The sequence below is a fragment of the Vulpes lagopus genome, chromosome X, assembly GCF_018345385.1.
Source record: "Vulpes lagopus strain Blue_001 chromosome X, ASM1834538v1, whole genome shotgun sequence".
NCBI lineage: Eukaryota > Metazoa > Chordata > Mammalia > Carnivora > Canidae > Vulpes > Vulpes lagopus.
The window spans coordinates 80,587,852-80,609,459 of NC_054848.1; the positions used below are offsets into that span (position 1 = coordinate 80,587,852).

Below are 21,608 nucleotides of genomic sequence, written 5' to 3' on the forward strand. Positions count from 1 at the left end.
TGGATTCCACCTTGCTAGGGGCAATTGTATCCCCAAAGATGAATAGCATTTGTTTCCCAAGAAGTAAACTATTATTTATTGAATATTTGTACATCTGGCACTGTACCAAGCCCTTCAAATATATTCTATGAACCACCTTCCCCACCACAGACACACAGAACCTGGAGCCAGGGAAAACTGCATTTGCAATTTAGGGGCCAAAGGCAGGCATCCTCAAGATGAGCGACTTGGACCAAAGATTATGCTGAGCAGAAAACAAAGCCCAAAGACTCAGAAAGAAACTAACCCCACCCCCCACCCCCATGCACACACACAGCTGCCCGAAAGATTTTAGATAAAGGACCTGTTCCAGCAAGAGAGCTATCAGCACAGATAACATTATAATATGAACTAGGCAAAGTAGACAGGAAGGAACCTAGCAAAGCCTGTTTGGTTAAAGTCCTCTCTATGTCCTATGATTTCTGAATAGCCCAGCAAACCTTTATTTACCAAACATTTACTCTTTTTCATCTTCTGGCGAGTTGTGTTCCTTCCCTTTGAAATCCCAGACCACTTTTTCTCCTTAGTTCAGGATGACATATATACCTCCTTTTGCTTGTCTGGAATTTCATCTGTAGATTCCCCTTATGTACAAAATTACATTGATTTTCTCCTCTTAATCTGTCTCATGTCAATTTAAGTCTTAGTCCACCTAGAAGAATCTTGAGGGACAGAGAAAAATTTTCTTTCTCTCCAAGAGTGACAAACATCCTGTGTGATTCCTAAACACACACGTTTGAAAACCAAAGATAGAAAGCCAATATTTTTCAAACTGAATGAAAATTCATTAGTGGATTGTGGTCTACATTAAAATACACACACACACACACACACACATATATATAATGGATATCATCAGAGTAAATTGCATGTAGTTAAGTATTGTTTTTGTGAAATGACTGTCAATTATATATTGTATATGTATATACTAGGTCACAACATAAAATTAATTTCTTACTGTGGTTACAGCAAAAAGGTTTGAAAAGTACTAGCTAGGCATTACTTACAATACTGCACAATGAGGCAGAATAGTAACAAAAAAACAATCAAAAAAGAGCATATAAACCTAAGTTCCACAAATTTCTAGGGAAATAACAAAATTTAAGACACTTAAACTCCAATCATCTATAGTCATAAGGGGTATTGTGGTATAATTAATTTGGCCAAAAAGCCAGTAACTTTACTTTTAGCTAATAACTTAAACATTATACCTCGATTTATTTACCTCCGTTCGCTGTGGTAATAACAAGTAGAATGGACCAATTATTCAGGCTTCACTGTCGCCTTCACCAGATAAGATGGAAGCTGGAAAAACATGATAGCCAAAAGAAGGAAAGCAATTTAGTGAACTCATTAATCGAATTACAATCGCTGGCTAACCAAATGTAACCATCCATTAAAGCCATCTATCGCTCTTTGCCCACAACGCTCAAATAACAAATTAGGGGCCCCACAATCCAACGCAACTAATCAGTTCCGAAAAGTCCAAATGCTTATTATGTCATCCCCTTTTGCCCCTTTTGTTCAAAACCAAACCACGGAATTTACGTGAAACCCGTGTCACAACTGAACTTCTACGTGAAGTGAAGACACTCAGATTGCCAAGCAGTGGCAAGCGGGCGGCGCGCCTGCGTTTCTCCGCTCCAAGGCGGGAAAAGCAGGGCGCCGGGTCCCCTCTGTTACTGGGGTGGGACCGTAGTTCTAGCGGCAACAGGGATGCTCTCCCCCCTTCAGGCGCCAGAAGTCTTGCCCACCACAGCAGAAGAAAATAAGTTAGATCCCACCCTACCCTACCCTACCGTACACACACACACACACACACACACACACACACACACACACGCTGAGCGGAGGAAAAGAAGCGCGATCCCACCTTACACACAAACACGCCCCGCGTGCGCGCGCGCGCGCTAAGCTGAGGAGAAGCGCGATCCTATCCTACACACCTCCCCTCACACAAGCTGAGCTGAGGCAAAGAAGCGCGGTACCCCCTTACCTGCGCGCGCGGGTGTATACACATACATGCATGCACACACAGAGAGACGCTGAGCTTGGACGGAACCACAACACGTGCCTCTGTCGCGGGGCGGGGAGGGGGCGTGGGGAGCGCGTGCAGAGCTGCAGCAAAACCTTCTCAACCCCCGGGCCACCGAGCCTCTCATTCCACCACCAATGTCCCGGATCCACGGGATCAATTGTCCAGTCTGGAATTCACTTGCGGGAAAAGTGCAAAGATGAGCGAGCCCGCTGAGGATTGGGACAAACGAAAACCCCGCAAACTTACCCTGTTGCCTGCCGCCGCTGCGCCGCAGGCAGTCCGGAATCCAAAAGAAATGGGGAGGACCTCCGAGACTGTCTAAGCGGTCGGAGAGGCGGGCCTGGGCCTAATCCCACCAGAAAAAAAAAACAAAACAAAAAAACAAAAAACGGCCTCTCCAGCAGGCAGGTTGCTGCTGGAGTGACGCTGAGAGACACTTCACTGGGGTCCACCTAGGTAAACCGAGAGGGCGGCCATTGACCCTGACTGGCGCGCGCTCGGATTGGTTGGTTCTGGTGTTGTTTCAAAGGAAACTCTTCTGTGATTGGCCAGGAAAGTCAAGCGGGAACCCGGGAGGTGGTGAGTGGAGGGGGCAACAAAACTGTTACCTAGGCAACGAAGAGACGCAGAGCTCTCCGCTATTTTCCGCCCAGCCAGCGACCCGAAAACTGACCCAGGTGAGAAAACCTGAACCTTAGGAAGGGGATAGAAAGGGTCCACAAACACCCTGTCTATCGGAAAAACTAAGGAGAACTCTAGAGTATTTCTAACTCTGAAAAGATACCCCCAAAAGCCACAAGTAACAAGTAGAACAGACCTTTTCCCTAAGTTCCCCTGACCTAGACACTAGAAGCTGGAGGCAGCTTTAACAAAACTCAAATCTATTCAGGTTGTGAGAGGTGGGACGGTTTACAATACAAGGGAATAGATGTTGTTCGACCGTCTGAAGGCCAAAATGAACACACGAAGGCTTCTCAATGCCCTTTGTCAACTCACACATACATATGGTTGTAACACTAATTTGAGAGTGAAAACTGTGCCCTTATAGGTAGATCTGGGTGCTCCAGATAACCCACTGTTCCTTGTGTTTTACATACACAGGCATCATTTACCAGAGGGGCTTGGTGGGAGATTATATATATATATATATATGCATATATATATAATATATATATATGTATATATAGAGATAAATATATATATCTGTATTTATATATTAAATATACAAATCTGTCATATGGGGTACGACGCTGTTCATATTGAAAGAATATTGGCCCGTGCCACTTTCTACATGGACAATGGCCTGTTTGCGCAAACCTGAACACTGTGGCCTGAAGGTTCCAACGGACGTTGGTCAGATCCGTTGAGGACCGAGAAGCAGTCAGACAGACGGCACTTAAGTGGGCTGAAGCGCCGTGTGCGAAGACTACTTGTGAGCCTGCTACTCACCCAGGCTCACGGAAGGTGGATCAGGCGAGTAAGTATTATAGTCGTTGGACTATACCTGTCAAAAGGTAAGAAACAGTGTCAAAAATAAAATAAAATAAAATAAAATAAAATAAAATAAAATAAAATAAAATAAAATAAAATAAAATAAAATAAAATAAAATAAAATAAAATGGGAGAGAACAGAATTTGACCAGAGTGGTAGGGGTCATTTCTCCTAAGAGCTTCTTGTTCTGACAAGGATTCAGAACAGAGACTGTTTCCCAAAGAAATTAAGCACTGGCCTGTTGACTTAGGGAGAAAATTTCAAAGCACTGAAAGAAAATTTGCTGTCTCAGGTCCTTTTTAGATAGAGGTAGAGAATGAGGATTAAAGAGAAAAAAAATGCCAAGTGTATTAAGTTTGTCTAAAATAAAGTGTAATAGAGGAAGTATTAAAAGAGGCTCATTTATGAAATATTCCAGGTACTTTCAAAAATCATCTTCCTATTAAATATATTTTAAATTTATAAGAAAAACCCTGTTAAGTCTTCATAGTTACTTATGACTTGGTACATTTTATGGCAGTGAAAGTTTGAGACCTAAAAAAGGAAATCATTCTTGGTATTGTAAAGACAAAGTAAAAAATGAATTATTTTTATTTTTTTTTAATGAATTATTTTTAATAATCATTGATATGTATAGCTGTCAAAAATGTAAAAAAAGAAATTAGCCAACATACTGTAATTTAATTCAGACATAGGTAGAGATGATGTTTACTTTTGCATTTTCAGAAGAATTTTAATTCAGAAATTGCTAAATAAGAATTATGTGAATAAAGTTGCCAGAGAAATGCCCAAGTTAAGAGAGTAAATGGATTTTGAATTCTTTGAGATCATTCAACTATAAACAGTGCTTTACATAGGGGTATGTGTTTACCTATTAAACAAGTTCCCAAAGGATACTAGCTATGATTCTTTATTTCCCTGGTTTTATTTGCTATATATACTTGAATTAATATAACATTTGCCTTTGAGTAGTATGTTATTCAAGGTTTTTACTAATTTCACTTAGATTTTTCTCCATTTAGTTCAAGTCAAAGAATCATCTCTACTGACACTGTGGATGGATGCAAATAAAATAGAAGGAATAACCCCAGCCCTCACAACCAGAGTCAGACTTAATCCCTGGTTACTGATACTGCTTCAGTGCCATGGGTCTGGAGCCATCCTGGTTGAGATTGTTTATTCCCTAACTGGTTTCTATGTTTCTGTAATGAGCCATTTCTGAAGTGTCTGTCTCCTTAGCTCTTTGTGGCTAGTACCAAGAGAGATTCCCCCAATCATACATACCTTTATGTATGAAGGCCCCAATGGCTCAAGTTGATGTGGGCAAATCATAGGCTTTATCTGGAAAATTCTGCCTTTGGTATTAGCCTAGCAAAGGAGAGTGCGAGAAATAAAAACAAAGGGCCTAGAAAATCTATTTTCTAATAACCAAATCTCAAATTTATTTAGCAATATATTTTGTTTTTAATGAAACTATTACTTAAGTTTTCTTTAATTTCAATTTATTCTTGGCCTGTTTATGTGGCAATGCCATATTCAGGCAATGGGGCTCTAGAATGTTCTTTTAAAAAAAAAATCACTACACTGGGTAGTCTAGGCAAAAGGAAGAATACATTCTAAGGTACAAAGGCAGGAGATTATAGAGTATTTTTTTAAGATTTTACTTATTTGGGGAGGAGGGGCAGAGGAAGAGGGAGAAAGAATCCAAAGCAGACTCCTCGCTGAGGTGGGGAGCCTGGAGCTGGCATTCAATCCCACAACCTGAGATCATGACCAGAGTGGAAATAAAGACCCAGACATGCTTAACCGTCTGAGCTAAGCAGGCACCCCATGGGGTATGTTTAATAAGCAGTTCAGTTTTTAACAGAACACAGATTGCATGTAGGAGAATAAGGAGTGGCAGAAAATTAGGTTAGGGTAACATCATAAATGACCTTGGTTGCAGGGTTTAAGATGAACCTAATGTATCTCAAATTTACAGGTAGATAGCCTTATAAATGAATAATACTGCATGGTTTGTAAAAAGGCATCTTGCTTTAGTTTTTACAATGTGATGTTTCTGTCAAGTAAACTTTAATGTTTTCAATAAAGTTTAATAAATTATTCTTAATTTGTCAGACTTCTAAAAAAGGTGATAGACTCTGCATTTCCATTAAATTTATAATATTTTTTTCCAAAAATTCACATCACTGTTTTTCTCTTTTGATCCTTTCAAATAATTAGTTATTCACAAAGTACTGATGATTCATTTCTCAAAATATAATATCAACAAGAATGTTTTGATTTATTATTTTGTGTGTGCAGGTTATTGTTAGAGTTGATATGGTAAAAAATATTTTTGCTAACGTGCCAATTTCATTATGACATGTCTATGCCCCTTTAGCTACAGAAGAATCTATGCCATTTTATGCCAGCATAATTTAGAATTTAAGAAGTCTAATTCCTAATGTGCTTTAGATATGTAGAGTGTTACTATAAATTATTGTGGATGATTTGTTATATGATCAAACATACATCCCAAGAAGTGGCATCCCCTTTAAAGCAGTCACTTTGGGAGTCTATCCACTTGCTCTTGCTATTGCTCAAATTATTTTTCAAAATACTCTTTTAGAATAGCTTTCAGGCCTATAGCACATTCTCTTGAATCTCCTCAAAGTAGCAAATCTTCATATTTTGAAAGTAGATGTAATATCTAAATACATCTAGAAATCACTTGGGGACAAATCTGTTGTATAATCAAACTGAGTGATGCCATAATACCTATTTTCTTGGTGATACATATGAAGGCAACTCCAAAATATTTTGAACACTGATATTATAATTTACATCAGCGTATAACCTTCCAAGGTGACTACTTTGAAATACAATATTCGTGTGAATTTAATCCTGCTTCATTCAGTATTCATAAACTGTTGACTATATGCCAGCTCTGGCTTTTGAGACTCTCAGCTTACAGGGATGGCTTCCCACTGCCCATGCCCTGCCTCTCATCAGATAACCAGGCCAGAGCTACTTCCCAACTGGTAGGGATTTAGGATAAATCTGCTTTCCCTCAATCCAGTATCCACTGTACCCACTGAACAACAGCCTTGCTTCATAATGTAGCTACCCAGTAACATGAGAAAGCCTTTGATTCAGTGCCTAGTTCTCTTTTCCAATTGTAACATTGAGCCCTGCCCTACTCTGAACCTTCATCTAGCTGCCAACTCCCCAGTAATCCTCAAGAATCAATTGGCCCTGCCTCCTATACACTCCCACCTATGGACCAGGGTTCTAGGTACTGTTCACCTAAACAGACTTCCTATACCCCCCACCTATGTACCACTTCTAGGCACCGATTACCTAAACAGACCTCCATGTAACCATGATTATTCAATCTTTCTGCCCTGAAACATTGCTCATGTCCCCAAACTCCCGCTGTCATGCCCCTACCAAGCAGATTAAAATATATGAATAGCAATTCTGATCGCTACCTCAGACACTGTATTTGGGACTTCTGAATACCCTTCTTCTGGGTTAGCTTTGCTGGTTCCAGTTTATTCCCCTCTCACCAGCCCACCATTAAGCTCTCACAAGCCTCATCATCAAGTATCTGTGTGTGCAGGCCCTATGTGCCAAATAACAATGACAATTTTATACAACTTTTCAGATTTTAGTAAACTCTTTCACCTGCGTTGCATAATAAGGCCATCACAACAATTGTGTAAGGTGGGAAATGCTGGAGTAATAAAACAGTTTCTGCTACATTTGTTTTATAAAAGCCTCATTGTTTGTGCAATCTCAACTCAAAATATTGTTCATATCACTGCGTCTGAGACCTGGATCCATTTCCCCTTTTGTTTTCAAAGGTAGAAAATGTATCAATAAGCTTTTTGCTTTTAGTGTTCAGTAAATATTTAATGAACAGATAATCAACTAGAACTTTTGAAATATAAACAAGAGCCTTTGTGTTTAATTTGTCAATTATTTATTTCCATAACAGACTATCAGGTCATACATACCATGAGAGAAGATTGTTTTATCACCACTTATTTCACCTTTTCCAATTTAATGAGTTTCCAATGTAATAATGAATTTTATCATTAACTTATTTGACATCATTATTAGAAGTGATATTCATGCCCAGTAAAATTAAAATTTTAAAGGACCAATAATAGCTAACACATGTTGCACGCTTACTATGTGCCAGACACTGTTCCCAGCTCTTTGACATGTATGAAGCTTCTTAATCCTTATAACAACCCTATGAGGTAGCACTATTATTCCTGTTTTACAGGTGAGGAAAATGGGGTGTATAGAGTTTAAATGATGTGCCCAACATCAAAGAGCTGGGAAGTAAATAATAGATACAAATCTAGGCAGCATGACTCCAGATATCTTACTCTAAACCACTGTGATACACTGCCTCTCTGCTAGATGTATAAGGCAATCTCACATTTGTTTCATACCCTTGACATCTCCTATAGGCAATAAGATAGGTTTTTCATTTAAAAAAGAAAGTCAAAATAATAGTAAAACATAATAAAACAGAAGGTTTATAAAACACCATCCGTATGCAGATTGATTTTGACAAGTGATTTTGTACCAGCACACATTTGAGAGTCCCTTTGTATTACTGTTCTAGGCACAATGCAGGAATTGTAGTGGATCATTTAATAACAGTGCTAAAGAAGTGTTCCCTGTGACTTAATTTTATAAAATCATGTTTAAAAAATATTAGCAGTGGTATAGAACAGATTCCTATTATATTTATGCCCAAATAATTAACAATAGTCTTTACTCAGGCTATTCATTAAAGTCTGTGACACTTCCAAGATGTTTAAAGACTGAATTCCTACCCTAAATGTAACTGTAAGGATTACTTTAAAGGCTGAAGGTTGATTTAATCTTTGGTTGTCAATGAAACAGAATACCAAACTATCTCTTTCTGATTATCTTCTTCCTCAGAACATGGAACCTGAAAATATGGTATCGGAAAATGCAGAAACCGAAAATATGGAAACCGAAAATCCAGAGTCTGAAAATATGGAGATCGAAACCATTTCTTCGGTTTCAGCTCTGCAAGCTCTCTCGAAGCTACTTTATCCTGAAGAAGAGGATGATTTTGAGCCTGGACAGGTGGTCATAGACTTACAGATGAATTAGCTCTATTCACACTAAGTTGTTAAACTGTATTTGAACATCTTGTCCCAACCTTGTTGTGGGGAGCAGGGCTATGTCATTCGATATATTCACAGGAGGTTGCAGGACTGATTATGCATGAGAGTGTAACCTCTGGTACATTTCTAGCAAACACAATTATATTTTTTCTAAACTACCTGAGCACTGAATAGGAAAATAGTTCTGTAACTATGGTAGCAATAGCCACATTTCAAAATGTTTGTCATTTATATTTATGGCCAAATAATGCTTGACAACCACTGCAAAGAGCGGTAGCTTGGGTTTTTAAGCCTAGACAGTATTCCTAAAACAAATAACTTCGACTAGACAGTATTAATTAGGCCCCCATAATCCAGTTCCCTTAATTTTTAAAAATTTGTCAACAGGGGATCCCTGGGTGGCTCAGCGGTTTAGTGCCTGCCTTCAGCACAGGGTGTGATCCTGGAGTCCTGGGATCGAGTCCCGCATCGGGCTCCCTGCATGGAGCCTGCTGCTCCCTCTGCCTGTGTTTCTGCCTCTCTCTCTCTGTGTGTGTCTCTCATGAATAAATAAAATCTTTTAAAAATTTTTGTCGACACATGAAAACAGAACAGAGAATCATTTGAGCCAGATAATGGGACAAACTACCTTTAGCTTACAAGAATTGACTTCTGGATACCAGCTCACACAGAGCTGTGGAATCTAATTTGTTGGATAGCATTTGGGATCAGGGTAGGTAACCCCAGGGAGGCTTGCAAGCAGCAAGAGACGCTTCATTTTGGGTAGGAGAGTTCCATGAACTCACCTTCACCCCTTCACAATCACTGCTGGTATTCCCAAAATAATCAAAATGCTTTTAGGTAACCCTCTGCTCTCTCCATTCCCTTGCTCCTTCAGTATCAGCAAACCTTGGCTGTCAGACTATCTACATGAAGGCAAACAAAATTTGGGGCAGAGATCTCCTACTCTTGCAGAATATGTCATATTGCTTTAAATGATCTTAGTGAAGTTGTTATGATGACCAATCTGCCATGAAAAAATCATCTCCAGTGAGCATGCATATCAGTTTGTTCCACCCCCCCGCCAAATTCTTTTCTGCCATTGTGTAGGGAAACAAATGTAAATACAGGGGCTCAGATCAATACTGGATGCAACTTTCACCCTCCAGGAAGAGTTTAGGTGGAAGGTGTAGAATTAAGGAAGATGTGCAATGGAAATAAAATTTGTAGATGGTAGCTGAAGCAATTTTGAGATAGGATCCAAGAAGGGCTAATCAGGGAAAATGTAGTAGAGGCTAAACAAAAATCAAGAGATTAATAATAGCATTGAATATATACAACAAGCAGCACCCTGGAGAAAAATTTAGGAGCAACGTATCAATGAGGTTAGGAAGGTAAGTCCATTTTTTGCCACGTTAAGCTGAAATAGAAGGCTACATCCTGGGAAGGGTAGGGCTATGTCATGTACAAAAAGTATATTAAATATTTGAGACACAGCAACGTTGAAAAGAGGTAAGTGGATCTTCTCACTGGGACAGATTCAGAGATAAAGGTTTACCCTGGTAAAACAGCCTGTTCTCTTTGGTGTTTACGTATGGAGAAGTTTATTTGCATTTAGAGGTGATTCTAGGAGAAAGATGAGTGATTATGAGAACAGACAGATGAAGATTATTTTCCAAATGGTATAATTCATAGAGGAAAATTACTGTAATAATGTATGATTCTGTATATCTGGGTTATAAGCAATTTTGAGGTAATTGGTCATTCAGACACTGCAGTACAGATATCATTAGAGGATATAGAATTGGAGTATCAGAACAGTGGGAGAATAATTAATGTTTCTAATGAACTCTTAAATTTTCCAGGAGAGAAATGGCTTTTCATTTTTTAACATGCATTAATCTTGGGAACAATGATTACAAGAATGATGGTTTTTGGAAAATGCTCTCTCTGAAAACAGCATCAGAACTATTGCAAATGAGTTGGCTTATTTACCCCATCCCCACCATAAATTGCTAAGAATCTGGGAGGTTGGGAAATGAGTGTTTTTTTTAAACTCACAAGGGGATCTTAACATCTATTTGAAATAAGGTTCACCACTCCACAGATAATTGTAACAAAGTTGTTCCAACTCTCTCCCATATTGCAAAGTGGCATGAATTGCAATATAAATTTCTTAAATAATTGGGTGTGGGTCCACGCTAAAGGCTGAAATTATTTTCTTAGAGAAACCATTTGCAAGATGGTTTTTAACGTTTTTATTATCCTGGTTCGTTTTTTCACCTGAAATTTTTGTTTTTAATCATTTATTTTCATGAAGTTAATAAACCACAACTCCCCTTCTGTTGTGATGTAGTGATCCAATCATCACTGTGCATGGAGAGCATACTAATTTTGGTCAGCAATGTTCAAGTTTTTCTTTCTACAGATTTTAATTTTCCACAGAAGGAGTCACTCAACAAAACAAGAGGCCCTCATGTTCCAAGAAACGCTTTGCCCTGATTTACTATTAGTATTCTGGTGATTAATAACTTAAGAAAAGCACTATAAGTTTATATGACCTTAGTGGTGAAAAAGAAAAAAACTGTACAGAACACTGTCTTGGGATTTTTCATATAAAAATGCCTGTAACACCTTAACTGCAGACCTAGCACTTTTGAAGCACCTTTTGGAAAGGAATGATTACTGTCTTAGAAACCGGTGAGATGTTACAGCTTAATTTCTGATTTATAGCTGTTGGAATAGTTTAGTATAATAAAGACACAGGTGAGCTTTTTCACTGGCTTTCAAGGACAGACACTATTCCTCTTGCCCCAAACAGGACATTGTAACTCCTGTGCATGTCTGAAGTCTTGGGAGATCGAGGCAGGGGCCTGAGCAAAAAGAGCTAGATGTGCTAGTTTGCCAGGATCCAGGGAGAGAAGAATTCGTTGACTTCCAGCAATGGTAAATTGGAGCGGCAGAGTCTGGAATCAGCAAAAACATTTTAATAAAATATTGAGATTTTCTTGAAATATCCAAAGATCCCAGAGAGGGATCAATGAAGTGGTTGCCACTCTTTGATAGTGTAAAATATGTTATATGTACTTATAAAAGTAAAATTGTTCTTGTACTGGTGAGGAGAAGGGCAGTCCTGTGGGGGCGTGCAAAGAGGATGGCGAAATGAACTTACATGGACTAAAGTGGTCCAGCATGTATCTGACACTGTTAATTTGGGGTCGCTGCTTAAATCCATTAGTTTGAGGCACCTGGGTGGCTTAGTGGTTGACTGTCTATCTGCCTTTGGCTCAGGTTGTGATCCTGGGGTCCTGGGATGGAGTCTCACATGGGGATCCCTGTGGGGAGCCTGCTTCTCCCTCTGCCTATGTCTCTGGCTCTCTCTCTCTCTGTCTCTCATGAATAAATAAATAAAAATCTTTTTTAAAAATAAAAACAAAAATAAATAAATCCATTAGTTCTGTGTCATGAGGTAGTGTGACAAGGAATTGTCTCAGGCCCACTGTGGAAAGAAGGAAAATCTGTTATCGGGAGTTTCGAATGAGTTCTTTGCTATCCAAACACTTAAGATCTGAGTTAGTGGCTTGTTTTGGTTTCTATAGAACTTTCCCATCCTTTTCCATCCCCCATCCAACTATGGTGAGATACAGCAAAAACCCAAAAGTGTCGATGCTCTTATACTAATACGTGGTTCTGACCTTCAAAGAGATGAATATGGCTCAGTCCCCTATCCGCAGGGATACAGGATTCATTGGGCTAAAACCAGGGATTTAGTCTGATCAAAGATCAGTTCTGCCTTAGGGTCTATTAAACTAAATACTTTTTGAAAGGAAAAGGAAAACACATTCTAAATAATACTTGGCATCTGTTGTATAACAATGATGATTAAATGAGAAGCTCTATGAAATTTTAGATGGAAAGCTTGTCAAATTTAAGTTACACAAGTAGTAATTACAGAATGTTGGACTTTTTTTCTTCTCTCCCAGCCAAATTGTTCATCTGCTTTTGGAGCCATGGGGCCTGGGAATATTGGACCTCCAAACACTGAAGAGCATAGAGGTAAATTATTTAACAAGCATATAGATCAATATAATCAGTACAATCTTTTCTTTGAGAGCAAAATTATAGGGAGAGTAGTACTAACACTAGGATTTGTCAAAGAGGAACTCAAATAATCATGGAAATGATGGACAGCCATTTACATATAAAGATGTTGTTTTACTCTATTGTTGTAGGTAAGTCATTTTTATATTAATGGAAATTAATTTGCCTTGAATTATTCACATTCATTTTTTGGCATATTTCCTGAGATGTAAAACCAAGAAAGTCATGTGTGGTTAAATAACTTTTTTATTATTTGAGGTCTAGTTACCAAGATGCTTGGTTTCTTCACCTTCTACCCTGCTATATTCTGGCAATTTCACAGAATTCATTAATTCATTCAACAAATATTTATTGAGAGCCTGTTATGTACCAGGTAGTATGAACATCCCTGGGGTATGATGATCAAAATAGAAAAGTCTCTGCCCCCATTGAGCTAATTAATAGTCTTTTAGAGAAAACAATAAAACAAATAGCCGCATAATTTTATCTTGCATCAAAATGCTTGTAAATTAAGGCCCATGGGGGGACATATATATTGATGGGTCCAATAAATTAGAATAAATATTTGGGGGGAGGTTTTCCCAGCATTTTGGCCTATACATTTTCACAGAGTTGAACATCTTACACATCTCTAAAAATATGGAAGGCTCTAATTCTGTCAAAATGACAGTTACCAGAGGGTGGACAGGGAAAGGAAGTGAAGTTCCTTCATCAATTTAGCTGATTATAAAAGATTTTATCTGGAAAATTGTTTAAAATAATGGCTAACATGAGGTCTGAGAGGATGATTTTAATATTTCAGTGATTATACTCTACATACTCAAGAGTCTCTTTGCCTCATTCACAAGATGTTGGAAGACTAGTTCAAATTTTGATGTATTTCTATGCTGCCTGAATTTCTGATAGCATCTGCCTAATATCTTCTAAATATCTTTTACTTACATCTGTAATTAGGCTTTACAAAGCCCATGTTAGACAGAAGCAGATAATTTTAAAAGAGTTAGCAGTATTGAAAACCTGGTAATCAGGTGCATTTTGGGGATGCTTAAAAGGAGAACTCAAAATAATGTACTGCACTTAATGTTGAACAAATATAAGCACATCTTTTGCATGCCTTATTTACTTTTAAATATTTAAAGATGACATGTAGATGCCCAGGTACATGCTCAGTCCAACATAAAGGACAAGTAATAAAGATTTTCTTGAAGGCTCACACATCTACATGAGGAAAATAGTGAATTAAAAAAAATGATCTTGGGGGCGCTTGGGTGGCTCAGTGGGTTAAGCTTCTGCCTTCCATTCAGGTCATGATCCAGGGTCCTGCTTCTCCCTCTCCCTCTGCCTGCCGATCTTCCCTGCTTGTGCGCTCTCTCTCTCTCTCTTTTTCTCTCTCTCTGTCAAATAAATAAATAAAATCTTTTAAAAAGGTAAAAAAAATGATCATTGTATCCACTGCTTTCAGTTTCTTTAACTGATAGTATTTTATAAAGAGTTATGTCATGCTTGCATGGCAAAGGTATCAAAGAGCTTTTAGATAGTAATACCCAATGCAAGATAAGACATTGGCTCCCCAAATCAGAGTGATTGTATGTTTGATTGGTTCTTTTACATAAATGTTTTACATATGATCCTATCGATGTTTCTGGAAAAAATGTGCAATATTTCTTTGCATATATATGTTATATATTTTTTCAAATAAAATGTTATTTCACATATTAGGTATATATTATACATTATATATGTACACACATGCATGCACATGCACAGATAGGCTACAAAGATCCAGACCAGAATGCTATCTCTGGGTAGTTGGATTATAGATGATTTTATTTTCTTCTTTTTCCTTATATGTCATTTCCAAATTTTCTACTATTATTACAATTTTACAGTGTATTGGTTGTGGATTGATTTAAAAATTTCACACTTCTACTAATTTAGCTTGTTTGGACTAAAACATAAGCTAGTGATTACAAATAGAAAATGTTTTACTTTGATGATCCCAAACTGAGCGTGAAGAACAGACAACAGCCTCAGCTTTATCTTCCCCTTCTCCACAGTCATCCCTCAGAGCAGTGATGAAAATGCCGAGGAGATCTGGAACCCAGAAGAGGTTCCAGAGGGAGCAGAGCACGATGACATGTGGGATGTTAGAGAAATGCCTGAGTAAGTCAGATGATGCCAGCAAAGTGTTTGGTGGCTTAAGGTAGATGTGTCATCTGATACCATTCTATTTTTGACAAGATTGGTAAATCCACATAAAAGAGAAAACTATGGTGACAGTGCACAGAAGGCATGTGTAATTGATGATTTTTTTCCCTCCTGGAGCAGAAACAAATAATAAAACATGACACCTTCCTTTCAGTTATTATCAAACACTGAAAAATACAGTCATTTCCGTGACAAATTTATATTTAATATTGGCCAGTTGTTTAATGGGGAAATAAGACTGGGGAAACCCATTGAGTTCCAAGCATTCATACAAGCTAAATTATTATACCATGTTTATGTGTCAAAGACCTGCTTTTAATTACTCAATGCTCCACAATTTCGGTAAAAGGCTGTGTTCTCTCTCCAATTATCTATTATTACCTGGACCTATTTACTAGTTATTTTAGGATTATGTTTAATATATTTTTCAGGCAGGCTTAAAGCCTCATTTTGTAGCCTTTTCAATAGGAATTGTGAATATGAATTGTAAATATGAAATTTAGGATTATTATCATGAATAGCCCTTCACTCTGATGAAATAAATCATCCACAATTTCAAGGAACTGAAAGTGTGTTCACATCCATAATTTAAATTAATGGTTAGATACACTAGGCTTTAAATATATGTATTCTAAAATAAAATCTTGATTATTTGGTATAGCTTGAAAAACCAAGGCAGTACTTACTAAATTATAATGTACTTTATAAATTTTTGAAGACTTCTATGGTAAGTGATCTGACAACTTTTATAATTCTGACTATAAAATTGTGTCCAATGGTTTTTTTTTAAAAAAAAGAAAACAACCCTATGCTTTTATCTTCTACATCAGTTCTGAAAATAGAAGCAGTGGGAGACTGCAGATAATTAACTGGAAAAATGTATCCAGCTTTCAAATAAACAATGTCAAAAAAACCCCATAAACCTCATAAAAAATATCAAAAGGGATTTTAAAACATTTCTGTGTGTATCTTAAAAATGAAGAGAGTAAATCTCAGGTTATGTTTATACAGTACCCACACATCTGTGTGAAAGGTAAGAGGTAAGCCACACATTTGTCATATTGTCTGATGAATGTCAAACATCCATATGTGGCAAGTTCCAAATTTGAGTAAATTTTCACTTCTCATCCTGATGTTTGATATTCTGCAGAAAGAACATCCATGAAATCTTTAAATGAATGAGAACTCCAATAAGGACATGAAAAAAATTACATTTTTAAAATTTCTTTTCTATCTTACACAAGTACATTTCAAAACGTCCCAGTAGGTAAAGATGAAAATGAGTAAAGAAAGTGAATAGGCAGCTTACAAAAGAAGAATCATGAGTGACCAAAAAAAAAGTAATAAGGGCCTGAGCTAAGTCACTGGTCTTGGGGAGAAGTATGAGGGCCCTTATTTGAAAGATTCTTAAAGGAATCAATGGTATTTAATTAGACATAATAAGTGAGAGGAAAGCCTCAGAAACTATGCTGAGGGTACTGACTTGGGTGAGCAGGTGAATAGTGAGGCCCTTAATTGTGATTAGGAATGAAGGTAGAGGGGAAGCAGTGAGTTTGGTTTTGGACGTGTGGATTCTGAGGTGCCTTTGGGACATCCAGGCAAATGTATATAGTAGACAGTTGGAAAAATGCATCTGGAGATGGAGAGAGGAGCAGCAGCTAGAACAAATCCATTTGGGAGTCATGGGCATATGGATCAATACCTTTCTGTTTTGCTTTAACCTGGCTTCACCTTTGTAAATATCAGTTAAATGTTATAGTCTATTAAGAAAAAAGTGCCCCATATCAAATAGCTACTTATTGTGTGTCTTGTTCAAACTCAGAAAAATCCCTTTTTAATTCTTGGGCAATCCTATTTGCAAGTGGTCAGAAGGTCGAGGTAGTCTTTTAGTCCTCCTATCCAGAGATTTAGCATCTCTTCATTAGGGGAGAATTAAATGGAAAAAGATCATTTGTAAATGTTTGCTCACTTCACTCCACCTAAAAAGATGGGGCACATTATGGCTGAGTGTTTCTTTCTATAAACCATTATATCCCTAGGGATCCAAATTTGGGGGCAAGGAAAGATTTGTGAATTGTTCATGTGTGAGGTGAAATACCAGGAAAATCTTTCATTGGACTAAGAATTCTGTAGGCCTAGATTCTGAATACTACAAGGTAGTTGTGCTGAATGCATTATCAGTATTTCTATTGTACAATTTTAGAGCCAGAAAAAAGGTTGTAGAGATCACTGAGTTCAAACCTACCCCTCTCCCATAGATTGTAAAAATCTGGAAGCAGACAACCCCACAGGTTTGTGACATGACCAAGGGCACACAGTTAATGACAGAAACAGATCTATACCTGGATTTTCTAACTCTACTCTGTAACTTAAATTCAGCAGATGAGAATTTCCACCTAAACATCAAACTCTGGGTTCTGGGCCTACTATATTTCTGAGCCATCACTTTTCAGGAAAAAAAAAAAAAAAAACCTTCTTTTTTTTTCTTCTACTTTTAATCTTATTAGAAGTTCCCTCAATCCACTTTATTTGTATAGCTCTAAAACAATTAAACTTATTTTTTTCAAAGAAGCAAATACACTATAAATCCTGCTTTACAGTGTCAAGTATTTGTTTTTAATGGTAGGTATTTTTGACTGAATTTTCTAGACTTCTATTCCTTTATGTTCTGCTACATGCCTGGAGAAACTGTCAGCACTTATTTAGTTCTTTTATTTTTTTGTAATAGAATGTCCACATAATTTTCTAATTTTTTTTTCCTCTGGGATAGAAATTTGCTCTTTCTCTTGGGTCCCTGTATCATTGACTTTTTTTTTTCAGATATGAGGTTATATTCAAACAGCAGGTGGGAACTGAGGATATATTCCTAGGATTTTCGAGAAAGGATTCTTCATCCGCATGTTGTGAAGATCTAGTGGTGAGCCTCTCTATTTTCTCTATGACCCTCTTGGCTACGTTTACTAACTGTTGTATACATAATACCACAGACAAGGCAGTAAACTCTTTAAAAATAGTGGTTGTTATGTTTTAGGTACTAAGGGAATAATGGGATTGACAGTTTAAATTGTAAACACAAACTAAATTACATATATGGATAAGATTTACAAATAAAAATAGTAGAATCATAGGATGTGATACACTATTTCTAGTCCTATGAAAACTGCCCTTCCCTGGATCTCTCTTATCTCTTCTATCTGTATTTTTTCTAATGACTCAACTGACATTGTGAGACTTAGAAAGGGACTTTTTTCTTACTTTTGGATCTGAACTTCTGATTTAAAACTCTAAAACTCCCTTATCGGAATGACACTGTTTCTGTGTAATAACAACAGCAATACCAATGAGATCAATAAGATCCCCTTACTTCTACTTATTTGAGCCTCAGAATGATTGAAGAGTCTGGACCTAACCAAGAAGGTGGGGTGCAACTCGTTTTGGCAACCTACATTAGTAATTTTGGTGTAGAGAATTATTTTCCTGAGATCAGGGGCTATGCATTTATCTTTTCCCCTCCCTCTTTACGAAACTCCACTGTATAGAGTATTGAGGTACCCATTGGAGATGCTTTGCTTAATATTTTTTTCTTAAGCAAATGATAAATGGAGTCTCTCTTTTGCATGAACTTCAGGTTTTCTCTTATTAACAAAATTTAAGACATTGAATTGAATCAAGTAACACAATGGGAATAGTGAGTTTAAGTACCTCAGGAGATTTTTCAAACTCTAATGAGTTAAGGTTTAAAGTGATCTTGAAGTAATTAGCTTCCAGGGTTTTACCAGTAATATCCCAATTCCTCTCTTTTAAATAACTGTAAAATGACAGTTTTGATGTCTACGATTGAGGATTGCTATAAACTATGAAGAAATTCTAGGCCCTAAGTAAATAACTGCTGTGAGCCTTTCTCTCTCCTGTAAAGTGCTACTAGTATTAATAATAATTGGTTATTGGAAACCAAATTATACCTCAGAGTAGGAGTATACAATTTATGTAAAACTCAACAAGGGGATCCCTGGGTGGCTCAGCGGTTTAGCGCCTGCCTTTGGCCCCGGACGTGATCCTGGAGTCCCGGGATCGAGTCCCACATCGGGCTCCCCGCATGGAGCCTGCTTCTCCCTCTGCCTATGTCTCTGACCCTCTCTCTCTCTCTCTCCTCTCTCTCTCCCTGTGTCTTTCATGAATAAATAAAATAATCTTTAAAAAAAACTCAAGTATATACAGAAGAAGACTTGATCCCTCCCTTTAATGAACTTCTAATTGGGGAGACAGAACTCACATAAATGAAATCATCTTATTAATAGTTAAACTCACTGTTGACAGTTTTAAGTCTACCAGGAGTTTAGAGGGTTTGGATAAGGCATGGACAACACTGAATGGAAACCACATGAAGTATCTGTTGGTGCTATGGCACTTCACCACATATACAATGTTTTTTTCTCTTGCTTTTTCTTCATATATGCAATTTTTAAATACTTAGTGAGTACAATTGCATACTAGGCACTGTTCTAAGTACTAGGGATACAAAGATAAATAAGATAAAGTCATAACCCTCAAGGAATTTACAGTAAAAGAGGTGGACATGTAACAAATCATTGCAATTCAGTATGGTAAGTACATATTTAAAGGCATAAACCAGGTACATGGTGACATAAGGCAGAAAGGGATCAACACTGGATAGACAGGATTTTTCCAGCAGCAACATTCCAAGAAGGGCATTTCAACAGAGGTAAAGCACTTGGGAAGGTATCCAGGCATGAAATAACATGGCCTAATTGAGTAAGTTGTGAGTATAAGAAGAGTAAAGAATAGCTGTGGACAGTGGCATACTGGTAAGCTGACTCAAAAAAGAAAAAAAAAATCCCTGATTTGTAGCTTGAATTTTATCTTGTGGGCATATTAATGATGATATCCACCATCATTGCTTAACCCCATTGGTAAGACTCAGACTAAAGAGGCTGTTGACCACATTTCAAGTGTTTCTTGCTCAAATTTATAAGCTTATTATTCCTGTTGATAATATGGATTTTCTCAGATCTAAGATATCATCAAATTGCCATTTATTTAATAACAAAGGAATAACATTGATTGCATGAAGCACCCCAGTATCAGAAATACCAAAGTGTGGGGGAAATTACACCTTAGAACTGGCTAAATTTGTCATTTGGAGGCTTGACCTGGTGTATATGTAACAATCCAAAACAGAAACTTTAAGAAGAAAGAAGACCTCTGTTTAAGCTGAGGAAGATAGTAGCACAAACAGTTTAAGTACAAGGAGTGATTTAGGGTTTAAAAATTCACAAAGAAAAAAAAATTCACAAAGATTACCCTTTCCTGTATCCTCCCCAGACTCTAAATAAGAGAACAAGTTTCATGAGTCTTAAATTAAAGTGATTGTCCTAAACAAAATTCTCAGTTACAGATATATATGTCTTCAGCAAACCTTTTGTTCTTTCCTTCTAACCTCAAGCCAAAGAGCTTCATTATCTAAAGTTTACCTGCTGTTCCTCTCCCAAGTTTGTAGCTACCACTCTTCCCTTGCCTTAATCTATATTTAGTCATTTTATGCTCTAGGTAAAAATTGTACAACATGATGATTTGATACACATATACATAGTGAAATGATTACTGCAGTCAAGCTAATTAATGTATCCTCTCCTCACACACTTACCATTGTGTGTGTGTGTGTGTGTGTGTGTGTTTGTGTTGAGAGCACTTGAAATCTACTCTCTCAGCAGATTCCCAGTATTCAATATGGTATTGGTAACTATAATCATCATGCTGTACATTAATTTTAGAGCTACAGCTAGGTCAGTGGTTTGCAGGTTTGTTTTGTTTTTAGCTGCCAACCATTTTCTTCAAACAAAATTTTATGAGAAAGCCCAACATATAAAATACATAAAAGTACCACTGCCTTGGTTAAAAGGGTACTCTCACTCATGAAGCAGCTCCTAGGAGAAAAACTGGGGCTCTTTGGAACATGGTTTAAAAGATGCTTATCTAGCTTTTTCTCCTTATATTATGGTTAGGTAAATAAGGTATCAAATACTCATATAAATTAATGGAAGAATAATAAGAGGTAGAGGGCTTTTTCCCTCCTGGATAACATGTATGTTTTTCCTTACATTTCATGAGTATAATGCCCCTGTATTGTTCTATTTTACTTTATTTTAATTTATTATTTTTATTGTCTCTTTTGTTCTCTATACTTTCCGACCCTCCCCACAAGAATCCCGTTATAATGGGTTTGATATATATCCTTGACTATATATCCTCAAATACATATTTACCATTGTTTGCTCTACTTTTTAATTCAACACATACTTATTGAGCACTTACTATAGGCCAGATACTTGGTATACAGTGTTGAATAAAATAGATAGGTTTCTCTTTCTCACAAGGAACTTACTTGCTATCAAGAGATCAAGCAGTCTATAAGCAGCAGCACAGACTTCCATAGATCCATCCAATAAGGGAACAGTGAGCCCAAATAGATATAGATTTTACTTACACAGGCAGGATAAGCAAGATCAGCATGGTGTCAGCTCCCCATGTCCTCTTGCCCCACAGGACAACATCAAACTAAAAATACAAGATG

The 21,608-nt window shown here is 37.3% G+C and overlaps 2 protein-coding genes and 1 long non-coding RNA gene across 5 annotated transcripts in view; 1 reads left to right on the plus strand and 2 right to left on the minus strand.

Moving 5' to 3' along the window:
- NUP62CL (nucleoporin 62 C-terminal like) overlaps positions 1–2,490 on the minus strand; it is a 72,186-nt gene extending 69,696 nt beyond the window's left edge. For all 3 annotated transcript variants that reach the window (XM_041741604.1, XM_041741602.1, XM_041741603.1), the window contains exons 1-2: positions 2,324–2,490; positions 1,265–1,344 (exon numbers count right to left, since the gene is read on the minus strand). The gene's annotated coding sequence lies outside the window, so the exon portion shown is untranslated. The remainder of the gene's footprint in view (positions 1–1,264; positions 1,345–2,323) is intronic.
- Positions 2,491–3,507: 1,017 nt separating this feature from the next.
- LOC121482255 lies at positions 3,508–21,556 on the minus strand. The gene is made up of 3 exons (XR_005985579.1): positions 21,522–21,556; positions 4,854–4,937; positions 3,508–3,581 (listed from the first exon to the last, which is right to left on the minus strand). It is a non-coding gene; the product is annotated as an uncharacterized LOC121482255 (long non-coding RNA).
- DNAAF6 (dynein axonemal assembly factor 6) overlaps positions 8,535–21,608 on the plus strand; it is a 34,645-nt gene continuing 21,571 nt past the window's right edge. The window contains exons 1-4 of the mRNA XM_041740075.1: positions 8,535–8,687; positions 12,691–12,763; positions 14,866–14,971; positions 17,837–17,933. Of these exons, the coding sequence (XP_041596009.1) occupies positions 8,535–8,687; positions 12,691–12,763; positions 14,866–14,971; positions 17,837–17,933 (429 nt within the window). The remainder of the gene's footprint in view (positions 8,688–12,690; positions 12,764–14,865; positions 14,972–17,836; positions 17,934–21,608) is intronic.